Raw genomic sequence first — 19,177 nt, forward strand, 5'->3', positions numbered from 1 at the left:
TCCTGGTCCACATCTCGCTCGACTATCAGACTTTGCACAAGCTCACAAGACAGCTCAGAGCACATCATGGCTGGCTCGCGATACGAATACGTCAAGAAATTCGAGCTTCCCGATCCACTTCTTCCTTCAACTTTTTTCATCATCCGACTCGACGGGAAAGGGTTCCATGGCTTCTCCAAGTCCCACGATTTCGCGAAACCGAATGATACGAACGCATTGACGCTCATGAACGAAGCGGCGAAGCGGGTGATGGGTGGGAGAGAGTTGAATGGAGAATGCGTAATGGCGTTCGGGGAGAGCGACGAGTATAGGTGAGTCCACGATGGTCTCCAGCGAACATCAATCTCTGAGGACCAGACGTTGTGCCACAGTTTCGTGTTTAAATCGTCTTGTCAGCTTCACGGTCGGCGGAAAAGGTTCGTTCGTTCCTTCTTTCCCTCTTGCTCTTCTGCGTATGCTGATCCTTCGCCGTCCGAGCGCAGCAAGCTAGTAACACTTGTCACATCGATATTCTCCTCCGCCTATGTGTATCTATGGCCCCAGTACTTCCCAAATTCTCCTCTCGATTTCGCAGAGTTGCCCGTTTTCGACGGTCGGTGAGCGGGATTTTCGTCTTATGACGTGTCTGAATCGCACTGACATGAGTTTGGAGTTTCTGCCGGTCACAGGATAGTTGAATACGTAACGGAGAACGAGATACGAGATTACATGAGATGGCGCCAAGTCGATAGTGAGTTTGCCGACTTCAACTCTTTCACGAACTGAGCGCTGATGAGCGTACTCCTAGCACACATCAACAATCTATACAATACCTGTTTCTGGGCTCTCGTGCTCAAAGGCGGAAGAACAGCTCAAGAGGCGAACAAAGAGCTTAGCGTGCGTTTCACTTCCATCGCATGAAGCTCCTCTCGGAATTTGACATGTGTCAGGGTGATACGGATAGGGAACAATATCGAGTCAGAAACAAGAGATGCTACATACAGAGTTTGGAATCAATTACAACAACGAATCAGCGATGTTTAAGAAAGGAAGTTTGATCATGTGGGAAACGGCTCCCGTCGGAGAGGTTTGTCTGCTTCTCGTAGCTTCTTCTGAAGGTCTCGACGAATCTGACCTTTCTCGTGTGTAGTCAAATTCGAACCCTGAAGTTTCGCCAGCTCCTCAAGCTGAGTCGAACGACTCGCAATCCGCCTCGGAACCGGCAACACCGGTGAAACACATGCGACAACGGAAGACACCAGCGAAGCCGAAGAGACGCCTAGTGATCCTTCACGAGGATTTCATCAATGACGAATGGTGGGAAACTGGTCGAGGGAAAGGAGTTCTCTCTTGAAACGACGAAATTCTTATCTTTTTCATTCATGCGAGAGAGAGGAAAACCTAAGCGAAACTACGAGAGAGATAGGTATCAATCTGAATCTGAATCCGAGCTACTATCGCTCGAACTCGAATCTGAATCTGAATCCGAATCACTCTCATCGTCCTCCTCATCTTCATCGCTAAATTCCTCATCATCGTCTTCATCATCATCTCCTTGTCCAGATCTTCTCACGGGTTGTCCTTTCATCATAGCCATTTGTCCAGCGATTGTGTCTTCATCAGGTTCGGAAATATCATCTTCGATATCCTCTTCAGTTTCTTCTCGAGGTGCTTCGACTTTCATCTATCGTACTCACAACATTCGAATCAGCATCTGACGTCTTCAGGACCGGACCAGACCAGAGAGAAAGTTGTGAAACGTACCCTCATATCTTTCTGGGCATCAGTCCCGACGAACGAATCACTCGTCACGTAAACTTGAAACGTGTACAACCCAGGTCCCGGAGGAGCTTGGAACGTCATTCGAACGGTTCTGATCGCCGAATCTCCCATATCGGTGAATTTGTGAGGTGCGACGAACACTCGATTCAGTTTGTGGTCGCCGACGAAAATGTACCAACTCGGTTTACGATTCTGTAAAGCTCTCTTCGACTTAGTCATAGCTTTTTGACTAGGGAAGCGAGAAGAGAACACGTACCTTGAGGAAATGAGGAGCATGAGCGAGAGGAGTAGGAACAACTCCATCTTCTTTTTCGTTCCTTCGTCCGATCAGTTCAGCGATCGATTGTTCTTCACCTTCGATATCGACTCCTCCATCTTCTTCGTCCGCTTTCGTGATATCGATAATTTCGGGTTTCGTAGGAGTTTTGCCGGGGGGAGTTAGACGAAGTTTGAGAGTGAAGGAAACGACGGCTCCGGGAGTAACGATTTTCTCTCCGGTGACTGCGAGAAGATCTCGTTGTTCATCAGCTTGGCTTCGACGACAGATGTGGCCGAGACTGCTCACCTTGGAATTTAGCATCGACGAAATCGACGACGGGCCAATGTTTCGCAACTTCCAAAACTTCCGTCTTCTCGCCCTCCGAATAACCACTCATCAATTTCTCAACGTCCCCACCAGGGAGTCTTCCAAACTCTTTAACGGTTGCTACTCCTTGCTTTTGTGCTTCGGCGACGAGTTCGGGGGAAACGTGAGGGAGTTGAAGGAGTTGGGAAGAAGTAGGGTGGACGGCTTGGAGCAGGAACTGTTGGAGATGCATGATTGAGATGTAGGTTGAGAGCCAGTTGTGGGCGAGAGCGATCGAGGCGAGTCCGGAACAGAGAGGGAGGGCGATAGATGCCGTGAGGTGTTTCTCTGTCGAAAAGAAGAACGATCAGTTTTGCGGGACGAGTTGGTAACAATCGAGGAAGGATCTCTCCTCACCTTTGAGCAACTTTGTATCTTTGATAGGTAACCTCAACATATGAGCCGCGATGAATACTCTCGCACGTTTCTTCGCCGGAGTCCAAGTCGCGTAATTCTCCCATCCCAATTTCCCATCCGGACCTTCCTTCACCGTCGAGTTCAATCGCGCGTACTCATCCACTCCCGATTTACCAACCGATTTGCGGAGTTTGACGAGTTGAGGATCGAGAGCGAATTCGTCGGAAGATGCGAGGATATCGAGAAGTTGAGGGAAAGTCGTTTCTTCTTTCAAGGCGTGGAAGTATTTCGAGGCGGTAGAGTTTAGGACTCCGTCTTTCGTCAACTTGCGAGTTCCGTACCACCATCGACCCTACGAGAAAAAGCGGCTTGTTGGATCGGTTTCGCACGATGAAAAGGAAAAAGAACGAGGTGTGGACTCACGACGAGGAAAGGCAAAGCGACACCGAGTACGAGCGCATAAGCACCCATAACCCACCAAGTATTCTGTGACTCGACGACCCACGCAGGTAAAGCGATTCCTTGACTGAATTCTTGTTTCCCGTCTGGATGTCCGTAAAGCTCGTAATTGTTTCGGCTCACTTCGTCCGTCAACCTACAAAATCATGAGTCAGTCGGTTTGCCCGATGCATGGGGATGTATCGAGAGAGGACTGACGCTTTGTACGCTTTGGTCAATTCGACGAAATGGTTATCTGCTTCTTCTTTAGTTTGATTATCCGCTAATACGAGTTTATCCGGGTGACTGTACATCCTAATCTCAGTTCCTGAGGCTCTGCATACTCAGGACCGGTGGTTCAACGTACAACTTGAGAGACATTCGCTTGTAATGTTTCTTGATTTGCTTTTCCGTCGCAGACTGCACGGAGCGGAGTGTCATGAGCCGCCGTTCGGTCAGGCAGGGTAGTGAGGACTCACGGATGATACACCTAGGATCGTAAACGGATCAAACATAGCCGCTTCACCTTCTATCCGACTAGCTCTCTGAACTACCACCGCAAACGCAACCCATCCCACCGTCAACAACAAATGTCTGTTCGTTCATATCGTCCCTTCAGCTCATTCTGTACAGCTAGTACTGAGCAGGGATAGGACGAACCTGATCGAGATGAAAGATTTCGAACCTTTCACTTTCCTCACTTCATCACTCTTTCGATTCCATCCTCGACAAGGTGCCGGAGCTTTCGAGAGTTTACGATCGACCGAATTGAACAGAGTCGTATAAGTGAAGGGGAGGAGGATTAGGAGGAGGACCGTCAGGGCGAAGAAATACGACTAGAGGAGAACGCGCGTCGAATGGTCAGTGAGAGAGCTGCGAGGGAGAGGAGGGAGAAGCTCACTTGTCCAGTCGTATCATAGGTGTATTGACCCGCCATTTCTCCGCGAAGTGAGGGATGAGAAAGTGAGGTGAAAGGTGGAGGTTAGACGTGTTCGAACTTCGTTCATCTCGTCAATTTCGCAAGATGTAATCCGATTGTCCTCTCTTGTTCGAGCAAGGGATGACTTTGGATGAAAAGCAAAGAATTGACAAACAACACGACGCTAAGTAGGAGTGAAAAAGCTACAGAAAAAATGAGAAGACTATGAACAAAACTTAGATCGCTGAAAAAGCAAAACTCGACTCGGGAGAAACCTCCTTCTACCTCGCCCGCTTCAACGCTCAACGCGGAGCGCTCGTCTGTTCTGCCCTCTGTCTCTCCCTAGTATCCTCCAACCTCTCCCCCCTTTTGCCCGTCCATTGATGCACGGCAATACTTCCCTCGACACTCCCCCTCTCTTCCCACGAAGTACTCATCATTTCCGCTCTCTCCGGATGCCAACTGACGTCCCTAACCGTTACTCCACTCCTATACCCTCCTCCAGAAGCTCTCGAGTTCGATCTCTTCCCCTTCGAACGAAGTTCCCACGAAGTTGGATCGTTGTATTCCCCCGATTGACGGTTTAGGAGAGGATGAGCTTGAGAACGATCGATGACACTGACGGTTGTTCCGTCGAGGGAATAGATATGGATTTTACCGTCGGCGGAACCCGTGTAGAGGTAGCGTTGACCGGTGGTGGAGAGAGGGGAGAAATGACACCGGATTAGAGTTGAAACGACCGAGTGACCGCGATAGGTCATGACCGAGGTGTCGTGAGGGTGTTTCATGTATCCTGTACGACGACGGAATGACTGAGCGTCAGTATGATCCACGGAGCGAAGCAGGAATGGCTCGAGAGCTCCACCAGACGTACGAGGTTTAGGATAATCTGAGCGCGCACCGGAAGAGTTTGAGCGTCAGTCGATCGCCCCATTCGAGATAGAATCCCAGCACAGTCACGAAATAGAGACAAATGAACTCACATCCACTCCTGTAATCGTAACCCGACGAATAATTCTTCCTATCCAATCTTAACCGATCGAAATCCGTATCATTCGTCATCATTCTCAAACTATCCCCCACAAAACCAACACATCAGTATTTACCCACTCTCCTTTTCCCATTCCCACCCCCACGGGGAAGAACAGAGAGAGAGCGAGAATGGGGGGACTTACTCCCACAGTTTCATCGCCTGATCTTTCCCATTCGTGATACAATACCTCCCATCCCCCTTCGGACTAACCCACGTGATACCTTCTGTGTGACCTACGAGGACTCCGGAGGGTCGTTCGCCGGAGAGGGAACGTCGATCCCAAACTTTGACGAAACAATCGTCCGAACCTGGTTGAAACGATCGGAACGTTGGCTTTCATTCACGTATATACGTCGAGAGAAAGAAGACGGACCAGAAAGTAACAGGTTCGAGTCGGAGTCTGAACCAAATGCAACTGCGTTGACGTCGTCTCTGATAATGGGAGAAAAGACATGAGAAGAGGTCAGTGTTTGACTCGGGATGCGACGTTCGATCGACGAGAAGGGGTACGTCTTGCCAGTTCCATACAGAACTTGGGTCAATTGGAGAGGAGAGAAAGAGCTTCAAACTCACTTGTGAGCATTAACCCTCAAAATTGTCCTCTTAGCCTCTACATCATAAACCATTACCTGACCATCACTAGCCCCTGCCACAATCTCTCTATTATCATGACTGAACCTCAAACTCCAGATCCCAAACCCTCCGTACCCTCCAAACCCATTCGCGAAATCGATCGTTTCCTGATCCGGATCAATCCCTCCTCCCCCTGTGTCACTCGCTTCCTCTGATTGATAACCCTTCCCGGTTCGGACCAAGTGGGAACGAGGAGAGATAGAGGAATAGATTAACCAATTGTTATCGTCGCTTAGTTCGGCGTCAGTGATGGTCCATCGACAGTTTATTGGGTCGGCTCGAACGATTTTAGAGGTTTTGAGAGAGGTTCGATGGGACCAATCGAAGGAGTTGAATGAGCCGAAGGGACCGCGTCGACGAGAGGAGGAGGAGGAAGAGGAGGTATCGGTGACGGATTTTGAACCGACTCGTGGAGGGGAGGCCGTATCGTAAATATAGATACTGCGAACTCGTGAGCGAGTCAGTCGTGAGTGATGGAGGAGGAAGAGGGAAGGGAGTGAGAGAGAAACGAACCAGAAATCTTGACAAGCGGTATAAAAGAAATCTCCATCGTTCGAATATTGTCCACTGTAAACTTTCGACGTGAATTGGGAAACCTCGACTCCGGATGAGTTTGGGATCAACATTTCTCCGAGAGGTTGTTTCGGAGGTGACGTGAGGGAATGTTCGCGCGATGTGAAGTAGGAAGAGAGGGATGAGGAGGAATAGGGAGAAGGGAGGTGCCAGGATTTCGTTCGGGATTCAGAGTATTTCGAAGGTATCTACCATTCAAAAGCAGGTTGTGAGTTTGCCAAAGGACGTACATAAAGAGGTAATGCAGGCCTCGAAACTCACCCTTGAGAACAGACCACTTCGTTCGAGATTAATTCCTGCCGTTTGAGGTTCTTTGACCAACTCGTACCATTGTTTCGGTCCGCTACTGTGAAGCGTCACTCTCGATCAGTGGCTCAGCTCGTCGCCCAGACTGAAAGAGATCGAGAACTCACGTCCAATCGTTATCGTCTTCATCCTCATCGAAATCATCCAGGAAATCCGGATCTTCCTCCTCATCGTCTTCCTCGTGTTGACCTCTCCCTCCTCTTCCAAACCGATTAAGTAACATGTTCCTAATACTAGCGATCGACAACGTAGTCCCTACGAGATCCTGCGAAGTCAATCTCCTCGGATTCCCTTCCGAATCAATCAGGAGGATCGCCCCGGTCGAGGGATCGTATCCTATTCTGAGTTGTCCTCCAGTGATACCAGCTGCAGCTCCTCCAGTTCCTCCTCCCGTTTGACCTCCACTTTCATCATCATCGTCTTCGTCTTCGTCTTCGTCTTCGTCTTCTTCGACAACCTCCAATTCCCCTAGACTGTCTTCGTCCTCGTCAGGATCGAAGTCGAGAGAGATGGCTTCATCGTCCTCTTCGATTTGAATCGGTGAATAGTCGAGATCGTCTTCGGAATCGACGGCTGAATCATCCGAATCGTCTGCTCGAGTAACTCTGGCGAAATCTTGCATATCAATCTCTGAATCTTCCGTTTCTGAAGAGGTATCGAATGCTCCAGGGATGGAAGACATGGTTGCGTTGGAATGAAGAGGGAGAGGAAGAGGCGAGCGAAGTTTGGCTCGGGATCGGGCAGCGGGCGGGGAACTCCTTCTCCCTCGTCTCCCACCGCGACCACCTCGACAACACGCTAGCAAATTATGTCGAGTCAGGGCTCGAATGATGGGGCCCTCGATTGGACGGCAATGAGTCTCAGTACATCGAATTTCACGATAGGGGGAGGAAGAGTCGATGGTTCATTCTTCCATACCCAACCACCGGGGAGCTATGAAGGTGAGTCACTGCTAGCTACTCATCACTCTAGCGGGAACGCCTGGGGCTCGTCTTGATCGTCCCCACTACTTCCTCCCACTCGGGAACTTGGAACATCTTGAGCTAACTCTCTCCTCTCTCTGTCTGTGCTGTTCACGATGGTAGATTTCACCTATCCCTCTCCATTCAGCTACCAAGACACCCTTCATTCCTACCCCTCTCACGCACCTTCAACTAGCTCATACTCCTCGAACTCTTTCTCCCTCTTCCCCTCGTCCTCGTCCTCATCCGCTCCTCTCCCCTCTTTGCCTTCCATCCCATCTCCACCCCCCGCCGCACCACTCCTCGATCAATCCGAGCAATCCCTCTTCTCAACGTTCCTAACGACGCTCGATATCGATCCTAAATTCCTCTTCAACCCGATCTTACCGCCGGGGATGCCGAGTCCTCCTAGTCAATCACTACTGCCTGGGAACGAGGAGGGCTGGGGGAGGGAGAAGAGGGAAAGGGAGGAATTGGGGAGGAGGTTGGAGGGGGGATTGGAGTTGCTGAATGAGAATGCGTTGGCGGCGGGGAGTAAGCGCAAAGGAAAGGCGAGGGAAGTTGAGTACGATGATCGACGGCAGGAATACGAAGAGAATGTATTGGAGCAGGAGGAGGAGGTACCAACGCCGCAAGGAGCAGAGGATGATTCAGATTTCGATCCGAATCGAGATGAAGAAGATTTCGAACCCGGGGTTCAACGTCGTAGTCGAGCACGAGGCGACGCATCATCATTATCGAGGAGGAAGAGTCGATCTGGAGGAGTATCTGGGAGTATCGCTGGATTAGGAAGAGGTAGAGGAGGGAAGAAATCGAGGATATCTCCTCCTCAACCAGAGCGCGGATCACTTCCGGAAGAAGATTCGGCCATGCTGCTAGAAGGATCGGAAGACGCAATCGAGGAGGAGGAACAAGACGATGATCCTGATTACTCGGAAGAAGCTACCGTTCGACTTCCTGCTCCATCGTTAGCGACGACACGTTCGAAACGTGCAAGACCTCCTTCTACCGCCGCTTCTTCTCGACGTAACTCGATTTCCTCTAGCTCAAACACAGTTACCACAGTCTCGACTACCCCTAATCCGAACCCACGTCCTTCTCTCTCGAAAGTCCCCAATAATTCAACCGCTTCCTCGTCTCGTTCGAATTTACCTCCTTCCTCCTCTCAACAACAAACAACGACACCATCGATTGGCTCGTCACAGCAATTGACCCAATCTCAGAAACGTCAAAACCATATCATTTCCGAACAACGTCGACGAAACGCAATCAAGTTGAACTTCAAAGACCTCGTCGAACTCGTTATTCGTGGTCAAACCCTTTCCGGCGTCCTACTCGGTGCCGATCTGACGGATCCTGCTGGAGGAGGATCGGACGATGAGACGGGAGGAGGAGGAACTGGTCGAGGAGGGAAGAAACGAGCCGCAACGAAAAGAGGGAAGAAATCAACGGCAGCGACGACGACGGTTAGAGGGAGAGGTAGGAAAGGAGATACGGGGGCGAACGCGAGTAAGAGCGTCGTTTTGGAGAAAGCGAAGGAATATATTTGTTGGTTGGAGAGAGGAAATCGAGGACTGGAGAGGGAATTGGCGAGAGTCGAGGGGCTGCTCGCGGCGGGAGAGAGTCAAGCAGTTTGAGGAGGTTGGAGGGGCTGAGATGAGCAGAGGTTGGAGCGAGCTTTGGTTCTGATTCTTGTTTTGTCGTTTTGTCGTTTTTGGATACCTTCGTTTTGAGTCTTTCACCCGCTTCTCTCTCTTTGTGTCTTGTTGTTCGTCTGTTTCTTTGTTGTTCGTGCTTTACGTAACGCTCTTTCTTTCCCTCAAAAAGTGATCGTTCTCGAGAAGCCGAGAGAATGAGAAACCGCAATTCGTTTCGAGACCCCTCGCAGTCTCGAGCGGTGCAGCTCGAGCACTGCAAGAAACAAAACAGTTGTAGAGCATCGACACAAAAGGGAAACCAAGGATAGTACAGTCAATCATCCACAAAAACAAAAGAGTTTTTACTGTAAATAGAGTTTGACCTCGACTCGATCTTCCTTCCTCTCAGCTCAAGCCTCTCTTTCCTTCACGTTTCTCCAGTCTCTCGCGTAATCCTCTTCTTCGTCATTCGTCTCATGAACTCCTCCGACACCTGGCACTGTAAATCGGTCTTATCCGCTTGTTCCTCGAAAACGACTTCGACGTGGCGGTCTCGACAGGCAAAAGCGAGGCGTTCGAGAGCGGTGCAGACGTCTTCTTGGTCGTAGTCTTCAGGAAGTGATCCTGGAGGCGGAAGGTAGATGGACTCCAGTTGCGGAAAACGATCTTTGTCGGCGAAGAGAACGGTGAATTCATCAATCATTGGGCCATTCGGCGGTCTCCCCGGGCCGCAGACTTCGGACACAAGGAGACGGATATTGACGAGCGAATCCTCTTCGGTAGGTAGATGGTTTTCGTGCCAACACCAGGGATGGTGAACTACAAGTTTTTCGAAGGGAAAATCGGGATTGAGCGTGGGACGTGCTTTCTCGAAATCGTCCGACATGAGGATGATCGAATCGAGTTGCGGGAGGAGGTCGGACAGGGCATTCAATTGACCATCTGCGACCTCGTCGAAGACCAGATGACGGAGAGACGGGAAAATGGTCCACTCGAAAGGTTCCGTCTCGAGGATGACGTCGCGGAGACCAAGAACTTCGAGAGAGGATTTTGAGATCGGACATCCTCGTACTATCGAGGCGGACCTCGTTGAGGAAGAGTCGTTTCAAAGTAGGGCCTGACGTCAAACCGATAGATTTAACCCGCTAAGCTTGCTCAATGCGGATGAGTGGGAAGTACTGACCAGGTGCTAGGTAATGCTCTACTGGCGCGAAAGCGTAATGACCGACAACTTCTTCGAGCCGATTCGCCAAAGAGTAAAATTTCTTCACGTAGACTGAATACCTCTGTCGTGCAATGTGTTCTCCCGCATGCTCTTCGCAAAGTACCTGTCGAACAAAAGCCAGACGGTCGTTTCCCTCGTTGTTGTCGATTAGGAGCGAGAGCGTCTGCACGGCGTTCTTGTGCGGGATGCGAACGAATTGGAACAACATAGGTTGAGCGATTTCGTAGAAGATTCGGCTGGTGAGACACAGAGAGTAGAGCGTCGATCGGGTCTCGTCCTCAAGCTGTCGTGTGCGAAGAATGTTCGTGAAGGGAGGAAGTCGGAAATTGTCGACGATGACGCGGAGGAGTTCGGGGGGCAGCTGAGGGGGCATTTCGGAAGTGACGACTCTTCGCTGAAGTCTGAACGGTACGAACTGCAGCATTAGCTAAGTAATCTCGACCAGGGAGAGGTGAGGAGCGAGGAGACACGAACGTTGTTCGAGGTGCGTGTTGACTCACTCAGATGCTTCACAGTTCCTGCTCAAATCCTCTAAATTAAACTAACAGCGTAATCTTTCCCACTACTTTTCCGATCGCTCAGAGGGGAGGGTGGACGAAGATTCGAAGTTGTAGATGAAAAGAGTTGAGTGACGAGCAAGGAGACCGTCGTCGCTGGAGGGACTGAGGGAGATGTAGGAGGTATTGCTAAGGGTCTCCGGTACTGCTGCAAGGTGTAGGGTACCTGGTGAGGTGTGACCGTGAAGGGAAAGAGGGCAAGAAACTCTCCAGGGCGTCTCTCCCTCTCACCACTGACTCGACTACTCGGGTTGAAATCCAAGCGGTATAGATGAGATCGTTACGGGCTCGCGGTCCCTCAGTCCCGGGGAGAAGATTCCTCTCCTTGCTCCATCGGTGCACTTGCATTCTTCCGCGAGCGAGCTCTTCAGTTTCGCGCTCCGACAGCGGTAACGCTCTCGAACTGAGCGTGGACTGATCGCCTTCTGCAAAGTTCGAACAGTCTTCTCAGCTGCCGTCAGCGGTCGTATCGATCGCTTGAAAGCGTCTCTGCGACGTACAACGCTTCAAGTTGTCCCGAATCTTTCGTTACTCGAGCGGTCCTTCAACCACCCGCGCGCAAGTCCACTTCTTCTCTTGCGTTCAGGTCACAGATGGAACATACTGAAAAAGTAGTGCAGAAGAAAGGGACAGAACAGGAATGACGGAGAGACAAACGAAAGACAAGCAAGCAAAAACGTTCGATCCTTCCTCACTTCTCGCCCAGGGATATCGCTCGGAAACGACTCTCCTCTCTTAACTTTCACCCCTGTTACTCCTCCTTCCTTCTCCTTCGTTGCCTGGCCCAGAATTCCCTCGAGATGTAGTGGTCTAGAGATGACTCAGGTTGCGATTCCAAAACGAGCTCGATTCCACCCTTTTCGTAGTCCTCCATTATTTGCTTCATCTCGGTGATAATGCCTGGTAACTTAAGACTCGAGAGACGCCATTCGAGTGGGAGGTAAATCGACTTGAGAGAGGAATTTTTGGATTCTCGAGAGGCGGCGAGTAGATTCAGGATTCTTGCCGACGTATAGGATGTAAAAGTCGTGTATCTTTGAATGCGGACGTGCTGAACGGATGTCAAAGTTTGAATCAATCTGGGCGAGTGGAGAGTCTCATGACCGACATCGATCAGGATGCGAGAAGAGTAACCGGAGAAGAGCCCATTGATGCCGAGACGGTGCAGATTTGGATGAATGACGATAGCATCGAGCTGTGGGAGGAGTCGCGAGAGGTTCGTTTCTCCTAGTCGACGCAGTTCGCTGGCGGTGGTCACACCACTGAGTCCAAGAGCTTGAAGTGAGGGCAGTATCTCAGGATCCAGTAGGAGAAGAGCCGCGGAATCAAGGGCCTGGTAACCCAAGGTGAAAGATCGAAGGGAAGTGAATGGGCTGCGAATATTGAAGTCGAAACCGTCCCCGAAAAGCTGGAGATTGTCAAGCTCTACGACGGACGACACACGCGTCAACACCTCCTCCCGATTCAAGATTCAATAGGCCTGTAGACTTACTAGAATGCTGGACAAGAACTTCTAGGTCGAACGGATCCTCACGCCATCGTGAGATCATAAGACTTTGCAACCCTTTCGATCTCGACAGAAGCCCCCAAGTCCTTTCCGAATTTACGAAGCGTCCTACTACAAGCTCCTTGGGCTCGAAGGTGCCAGACTGCCCTTCGAGGAAGGATCTGAGCTGGTCGTCCGTGCCGATAGAAACGATTTCGAAGAGTAGGGGTTGTGCGATCGCGCGGAACTGTCGAGAGACGAGTGAGAGGGAACAGAGAGTAGATTGTCGCTCTTTGTAGGTCTCAGAGTGGTAAGTGTGAGGGACAGTAGCTTCGATGGCGTCGCGAAGGAGTTCAGGAGGGAGAGAAGTAAGAGAGGCCATGTCCGTCTCGAGAAGGAGCGGGATAGTGACGGTTCTGTTCAGTCTGTAGGGCTACCTATCTATCAGCCGCTACTTCTTTCTGCAGTGCATGTCGAGATTCGACGATGATCAGAGTTGTTGAAGGAGGGGAACTTACTCTGGTTGACTCCGTAGACGCTCCCTGACCTGGCTATAATCCTTTTAAAATCCCACTGAGTCCTCTGTACTGACGAACGGTGTGCTGGAGGGTCTGAGGAGCGAGAATGTCGAGGTTGTTTCAACGTTGTTTGATGAAGAAAGAGGGGGGACCGAGGTCGAGTTGGAATCGCTTCAAGGCGAGCTGAGCTGGTTCAGATGAATCTTTTCTGTTCGCTCGACTCAGAGATGGCGGAAATGGATGGTGACGAAGTGAGGAGTAGAGGAGAGAACTGGTTTGACCACTCGCAGGGTTAACAGCTCGACCGAGGCTCCCTTCGTTTGACGACAGAGCACTCTCGATCTACTCGTAAGGACAACGTGACAGATTACAAATGAACGGTTCACGAAAGTAAAGCAGTATTAAAAAAAAGAAAGCTCTTCCCTACTCTTCCTTCGATCTACATTTCGACCTCACTTCGATCTGATTTCATCTCACCTACTTCTGCTGCTCCGGCTCTCTAGCGATCCTTTTCTGCGTCATCCTCCTCAGAAACTCCTCCGAAATCTGACATTCTCCTGCGAAGACGTCCGACTGTTCTTCAATAACAACTTCGATATTACGAGCCTTTGCGACGCGCTCCACATTTCTGATCGAGGTTGAGATCTCGTCCGTTCGATATCGTGACGGTAGAGAGCTGAGCGAAGGGAGGTAGATCAGTTCGAGGTGTGCGAAGTCTTGCGGTTTCTGAAGCCGAGAAGCGAAGGCATCGATTGTAGAAGCGCAGCGTGCGACTGATCCTCCTGCAGTGGCGTCCGAGACGAGAAGACGAATGTTGACATGGGGACATGGTTCTTCTACTAGGTCGTCGATCCATTTCCAGACGAGGTTGACTAGAACTTCAGCGACAGGAAGCGAAGGAATCTCGTCGACTAAACGGAGGTGGACGTCTGCCATGAGAGTAATCGAATCAAGTTGTGGGACTAGAGCGGTCAGAGTCGCGAAGTCATTGCTGTCAGGATCGACCTCTGCGTTGTCGAAATTTAAGTGACGAAGAGACGGGAAACTTTCGATTGGAAGGACTCCGGAACCAGCTCGACGGTGTACAAGCCGAGAATCGCGAGAGAAGGGAAAGTTCGACGAGAGATCTTCGTCGTGTCGAGCTTGACGTGATCGAGGAAAGCTCCTGAGAGATCTGTTCGCGAAGCACAACAAAAGTCAGCACACTTCCTTCCACAATGCCGGACTCGACAGAGAGACGCACTAGAGCCAACAAACCTATCCAAGGTCCACAAATCAGAATAGCTGACGAGCTGCTTGACTTCGCTCAATACGAAGGGAACTTCCTTCAAAAGATACGCAGCTTCCTCTGATAGGACTTGTTCCGGTTCTTCTTCCTTCTCGAACACAACTGTTTCAACTGAGGATAGTCGATCGTTCCTCCTGCTGTTTTCGACAAGAAGGGAGAGAGTTTCAAAGGTTCTGCCGCGAGGGATTCGTACGAAATTGTAAAGAAGAGGTTGAGCGGTCTCGTAGAAGACGCGACTGGTGAGACAGAGGGAACAAAGCGTCGATTGGGTTCCCCTTTCGAGTTCCTGGGTTCGGAGGCTACTCGAGAAGGGAGGAAGACGGTAGTCGTGAACGACGAGGCGAAGGAGTTCGACGGGTAGCTGAGGGGGCATTTCGGACGTGACGACTCTTGTCTGAAGTCTGAACGGTACGAACGGCGGCATTAGCTAAGTAGTCTCGACTAGAGGAAGAAATGAGGTGCGAGGAGACACGAACGTTGCTCGAGGACTCGCTCAGAAGCTCTAAACTCCCTGCTCAGATCCTCTAGACTAACAGCTTGATCTTTCGGCCTACTTGTCCCGTCGCGCAGAGAGGGACGTGGACGAAGAGTCGAAGTTGTAGATGAAAAAGAGTTGAGTGACGAGCAAGGAGACCGTCAGCGCTGAAGAGGCTTAAGGCGGGTAGAGGCGGTATCTAGAAGGGTTTTGGGTACTCCTGCGAGGTGTAGAGCGCTTGGTGAGGTGTGAAAATGAGGCGAAAGAGGTCGAGATATATTCTCGCGGACGTCGCTCCCTCTTACCTCTGACTCGACTACTCAGGCTGAAATCCAAACGCGATAGACAAGATCAGTACGGGCTCGCGGCTCCTCAGACCCCCCAGAAGGAATCCCTCTCCTTGCTCCATCGGTGCACTGCGATTCGATTCTTTCGCGATTCGCTCTTCGACTTCATTCTTCAACTGCGGCAACGCTCTCGACCTGAGCGTGGACTGACCGCCGTCTCCGTCTTCAAACAGCCTTCGTAGCTGCCATAAGTGGTCCTGCCAATTCCTCGAAGTTGTCTTTTCGACGTCGTCAAACCCGTCAAGTTGTTTCGAATCTTGCGTTGCTTGAGCGTCCCTTTCACCCGGCACATGAGAGTCTACGTCTTCTCTCGGGTTAACGTCAAACCTGAAACGTATCAAAACTCGAGTGCAGAACAATGAAAGAGAAACAGTAATTGTTGAGAGACAAACAAAAGACAAGCAAGCAGAAACAACGTTGAATCCTCCCTCACTTCTCCCCCCGGGATATCGCTCAGAGCCTACTCTCCTCTCCTCTCCTTCATCTCTGTTACTCCTCCTGCCTTCTCCTTCGTTGCCTGTCCCAGAATTCCCTCGAGATGTGGTGGTCTATCCATGACTTAGGTTGCGATTCGAATACCAGCTCTGTTCCGGCTTTCTTGCACTCTTCCATGACTCGTTGCATCTCGATACTGCTGCCTGCTAATTGGAAACGGGAGGGGTGCCATTCGAGAGGGAGGTAAATCGACTTGAGTGACGATTTTCCGGATTCTCGATAGGCGGCGAGCAAAGCGAGGATACGTGCCGATGTCTCGAGCGTGTAGGTTTCAGATGCCTTGATACGGACGTGTTGAGCGGATGTCAGAGATCGAAGCAATGTGGGTGAGTCGAAGGTCCAATAGTTAACATCGACCAGGATACGAGAAGAGTAACCGGAGAAGATGTCATCGATGCCGAGACGGTAAAGATCTGAATGGATGATGATGGTGTTAAGCTGTGGGAGAAGTCGCGAGAGGCTGGTTTCTTTTAGACGTTGTAATCGCTCGACGTTGGTCACACCCCTGAGTCCAAGAGCTTGAAGCTCGGGCAATACCTCGGGATTCCGGGTGAGTCGAACGGAGGAGCTCAGCGCCTCATCGTCCAGGGTGAGAGCTCGAAGGGAAGTGAAGGCGCCGCGAACGGTGAAGTCGAAACCACGGGGCCCGTAAAGCTGGAGATTGACAAGCTCTACGACAGAGGACGATTAGGTCAGTACCTCCTTCAGAGCTGAAGTTGACAGGCCTGTAGACTTACTAGTATGCTCGAGAAGAACTTCTAGACCGACCGGATCCCGCCTCTCGCGCGCAATTGAAAGACTTTGCAACCCTCTCGACCTCGACAGAAGCTTCCGAAATCCTTCGAAAGATACATAGTATCCCACTATAACTTCCTTGGACTCGAGGATGTCAGACCGCCCCTCGAGGAAGGATTCGAGCTGTTCGTCCATATCGATAGAAACGATTTCGAAGAGGAGGGGTTGTGCGATTGCTCGGAATGTCCGAGATACAAGGGAGAGAGAGCAGAGGGTAGATTGTCGCTCTTCGTAGGTCGTTGAATGATACGAGTGAGGCACTGTCGATTCGATGATGCCGCGAAGGAGTTCGGGAGGGAGAGAGGAGAGAGAGAGCATGTCGTCTACGGAGAGTTGCTGACAAGTGGGAAATTTGTTCGGGTCTACAGAGATGCTCATGTAGGTGGGTCACTTGAGATGATCTCTTATGTTCGCTCGACACGGAACTGGCGGAAAGGGCGATGACGAAGTGAAGGGAAGAGCAGAGAGAACCGATTTCTACTTTTCGCAGTGAATAGCTCGAACGAGACTTCCTTCGTTTGACGACAAGCACTCTCGATCTACTCGTAGGGACAACGCAACAGATTGCAAATTAACGGTTCATGAAAGTAAAGTGGTATGCAAAAAGGAAAACTCTTCCTCTCTCTCCCTCGATTTCCTCTTCGAAGTCGCTTTCTTCTGAGCCCATCTCGCCTACTTCCCTTCTGCTGCCTCTCTAGCAATTCTCCTCTGCGTCATCCTCCTCATGAACGCCTCTGAGACTTGACATTCTCCCGCAACGTCATCCGATTGTTCTTCAAGAATCACCTCGATTTTTCGATTTTTCGCGGCGAGAGCGACTTTTTCGATTGACGTGATGATCTCGCCCGTTGTATAGTCCTGTACGAGAGAGCTGGAAGGAGGGAGGTAGATCACTTCGAGTCTAGCGAATCGATTTGAGTCCTGGAGTAGCGAGGCGAAAGAATCGAGTTCAACCCCGGCATACATACATAATCCCTCGTGTTTCGGTGATCACAAATCATGCGACACATTTTCGGACTGACTATCGGACACTCCAAGAGCCGTGACGCGGAGCTTGGACGCGAGACCAACTCGCTTGTATCACAACCTTGTCCTCCCATCTCCCCTCGCACCTTTCATATCGTCTCTTCTCTCCTATCCGGCGCACTCCCGGTCGATGTAGGATCCAGAAATATGGAGAGAAAGGGTATCGTAGTATTGCGAAAAGAGTGACAAGCGCGAACTACTTTTTCGGCGCTTTGGCTATTTGCGAAACCTAATCAGGTCAACGACCGCTTGCCACTCGAATGAGCCGAGAAAGATGTACGTACTACCGTACTTTGATCGTGAAACTGCCCTTCCCGCGACTCCACCCAAATCAAGTGCTCCTCTCACAATCTTGTATCTGTTTCGCGCAGATCCTTGTCAGCGCGTAATTCGAAACCTCTTGGGGTGAACAATGACTCACTTGGCCCCAGGTAAATCCTGCGTACGTCCACCTCGAACCAACACGACCGAATGCTCTTGTAGATTATGTCCCTCTCCCGGAATGTAAGCGATGACAGCCCTCCCCGTACTGAGCTTGACTTTTGCTACCTTCCTCACTGCCGAGTTGGGCTTCTTCGGTTTGACCGTGTAGACTTTACTGCAAACTCCTTTCTTCTGGAAACAGCCTTGTAAAGCCGGAGTCTTGTTCTGTCGTCGAATCGGTTTCCGAGCTCCTCTTGTCACTTGATTCAGAGTTGCTTGAGCGGGTCGGGAGGTCGAGAACGAGGCAGAGGGGAGAGATAGGAGGGAAGGGATTGATCGAGATGAAGAAGGATTGGGGAAGCGGAAGGAAGGGGTAGGTCGGCTTGTTACGCTAAGTCGGGCCAGCGATGAGGCGAGTGATGTTATAGGTGATCGGAACGCCATTCTGATGAGTTGTGGTGGAAAGGAGGAAGTCAAGAATCGTTCCTTCGCTCTTGCGCTCCTCCGCTACCCTTCAAGATGCTTTCGTTCACGTTATCGGATTCTGCTGTAGTCTGTTGAGCTTCTGAACCGCTGGGGCTGCTTTGGCGTCCTTCAGACTCGACATGCTCCTTTCGCGATCATGAGAACCTGACTGCTCTTCTGATCCGCTCTCCGGACGACACGGAAGAGCTCTGCTCGGCACCAGGCCATCATTCGACTGCTCAGGCACAAGAGAAAACGGCCGGTTAGCAATTCGTAGCTCAGTTTTGACATTCGGCTCGTTTTCGTTTCTTGCTGCATGTTCATCTGGTACTGGCAGGGTGTCGGGAGATGTAGCACGGGGGGAAGAGCTCTCGTGTAGCTGCAGAGGCGTCTTGCAGCGTCGTCCGCTCTCCTAGTCTTTCTGTCTTTCAGACTTCTGCCTCAAGAGCTGTCGAAGCTTTAGCCTTTGCTTCGCGCTGCGTTCAGCCAACGATCTATGCAGCACTCCATGAAGTCCTTGATAGAACGTAGTCATCTATATGGTACGCTCCGAGAGCAGTCGACGAAGAGCCGTGTGAAGAACTCCCGACGCCTGAGATTCAAAACTTTGCGAATCCCTCAAATGTGTCCCGCTTTTCGGTCAGCTCGCCGTAGCAACAGCTCTATCTGAGAGTCACTAGCAGACGCTCGGAAAGCCTAGGGATCGTGGTTAGGTTGTATGTCGTGCGAACAGCGTCTGGTTGACACGCTCGTAATGTTCACGACTTGCAGCAGAGAGGCGATGAGACCGACGGGTGGAGAAACAGAGAGGTCAAATTCACAATCAACAGAGG

General features: G+C 50.9%; 7 protein-coding genes across 7 annotated transcripts; 2 read left to right on the plus strand and 5 right to left on the minus strand.

Annotated features, from left to right (window-relative positions):
• Positions 1 to 66: 66 nt before the first annotated feature.
• Positions 67 to 1,333, plus strand: THG1 (tRNA guanylyltransferase; the record flags this gene model as incomplete). Its single annotated transcript, XM_076628197.1, has 7 exons — positions 67 to 311; positions 372 to 416; positions 483 to 596; positions 669 to 730; positions 788 to 876; positions 944 to 1,066; positions 1,130 to 1,333. 7 exons carry the CDS (start codon positions 67 to 69, stop codon positions 1,331 to 1,333), a joined length of 882 nt encoding a protein of 293 aa, XP_076491598.1.
• Positions 1,334 to 1,408: 75 nt separating this feature from the next.
• SEC63 (protein-transporting protein SEC63) lies at positions 1,409 to 4,118 on the minus strand (the record flags this gene model as incomplete). Its single annotated transcript, XM_076628198.1, has 11 exons — positions 1,409 to 1,663; positions 1,744 to 1,953; positions 2,018 to 2,262; positions 2,327 to 2,674; positions 2,744 to 3,095; positions 3,167 to 3,338; positions 3,401 to 3,487; positions 3,549 to 3,601; positions 3,661 to 3,775; positions 3,842 to 4,017; positions 4,083 to 4,118. The coding sequence occupies 11 exons, from the start codon at positions 4,116 to 4,118 to the stop codon at positions 1,409 to 1,411; spliced, it is 2,049 nt and encodes a 682-aa protein (XP_076491599.1).
• Positions 4,119 to 4,402: 284 nt separating this feature from the next.
• Positions 4,403 to 7,327, minus strand: JCM6883_007368 (uncharacterized protein; the record flags this gene model as incomplete). Its single annotated transcript, XM_076628199.1, has 9 exons — positions 4,403 to 4,893; positions 4,975 to 4,989; positions 5,084 to 5,172; positions 5,276 to 5,441; positions 5,507 to 5,565; positions 5,707 to 6,207; positions 6,280 to 6,527; positions 6,601 to 6,685; positions 6,753 to 7,327. The coding sequence occupies 9 exons, from the start codon at positions 7,325 to 7,327 to the stop codon at positions 4,403 to 4,405; spliced, it is 2,229 nt and encodes a 742-aa protein (XP_076491600.1).
• Positions 7,328 to 7,723: 396 nt separating this feature from the next.
• JCM6883_007369 (uncharacterized protein) lies at positions 7,724 to 9,244 on the plus strand (the record flags this gene model as incomplete). Its single annotated transcript, XM_076628200.1, has 1 exon — positions 7,724 to 9,244. One exon carries the CDS (start codon positions 7,724 to 7,726, stop codon positions 9,242 to 9,244), a length of 1,521 nt encoding a protein of 506 aa, XP_076491601.1.
• A 427-nt stretch (positions 9,245 to 9,671) lies between these two features.
• Positions 9,672 to 10,842, minus strand: JCM6883_007370 (uncharacterized protein; the record flags this gene model as incomplete). Its single annotated transcript, XM_076628201.1, has 2 exons — positions 9,672 to 10,315; positions 10,428 to 10,842. The coding sequence occupies 2 exons, from the start codon at positions 10,840 to 10,842 to the stop codon at positions 9,672 to 9,674; spliced, it is 1,059 nt and encodes a 352-aa protein (XP_076491602.1).
• Positions 10,843 to 14,052: 3,210 nt separating this feature from the next.
• JCM6883_007371 (uncharacterized protein) lies at positions 14,053 to 14,691 on the minus strand (the record flags this gene model as incomplete). Its single annotated transcript, XM_076628202.1, has 2 exons — positions 14,053 to 14,204; positions 14,274 to 14,691. 2 exons carry the CDS (start codon positions 14,689 to 14,691, stop codon positions 14,053 to 14,055), a joined length of 570 nt encoding a protein of 189 aa, XP_076491603.1.
• A 938-nt stretch (positions 14,692 to 15,629) lies between these two features.
• On the minus strand, positions 15,630 to 18,323 carry MRPS12 (mitochondrial 37S ribosomal protein uS12m MRPS12; the record flags this gene model as incomplete). The annotated part of the gene is made up of 3 exons (XM_076628203.1): positions 15,630 to 16,306; positions 17,741 to 17,814; positions 17,878 to 18,323. 3 exons carry the CDS (start codon positions 18,321 to 18,323, stop codon positions 15,630 to 15,632), a joined length of 1,197 nt encoding a protein of 398 aa, XP_076491604.1.
• Between the last annotated feature and the right edge of the window lie 854 nt (positions 18,324 to 19,177).

The sequence above is a fragment of the Sporobolomyces salmoneus genome, assembly GCF_050403485.1.
Source record: "Sporobolomyces salmoneus JCM6883 DNA, S_salmoneus_JCM6883_v1_ctg1, whole genome shotgun sequence".
Taxonomy (NCBI): domain Eukaryota; kingdom Fungi; phylum Basidiomycota; class Microbotryomycetes; order Sporidiobolales; family Sporidiobolaceae; genus Sporobolomyces; species Sporobolomyces salmoneus.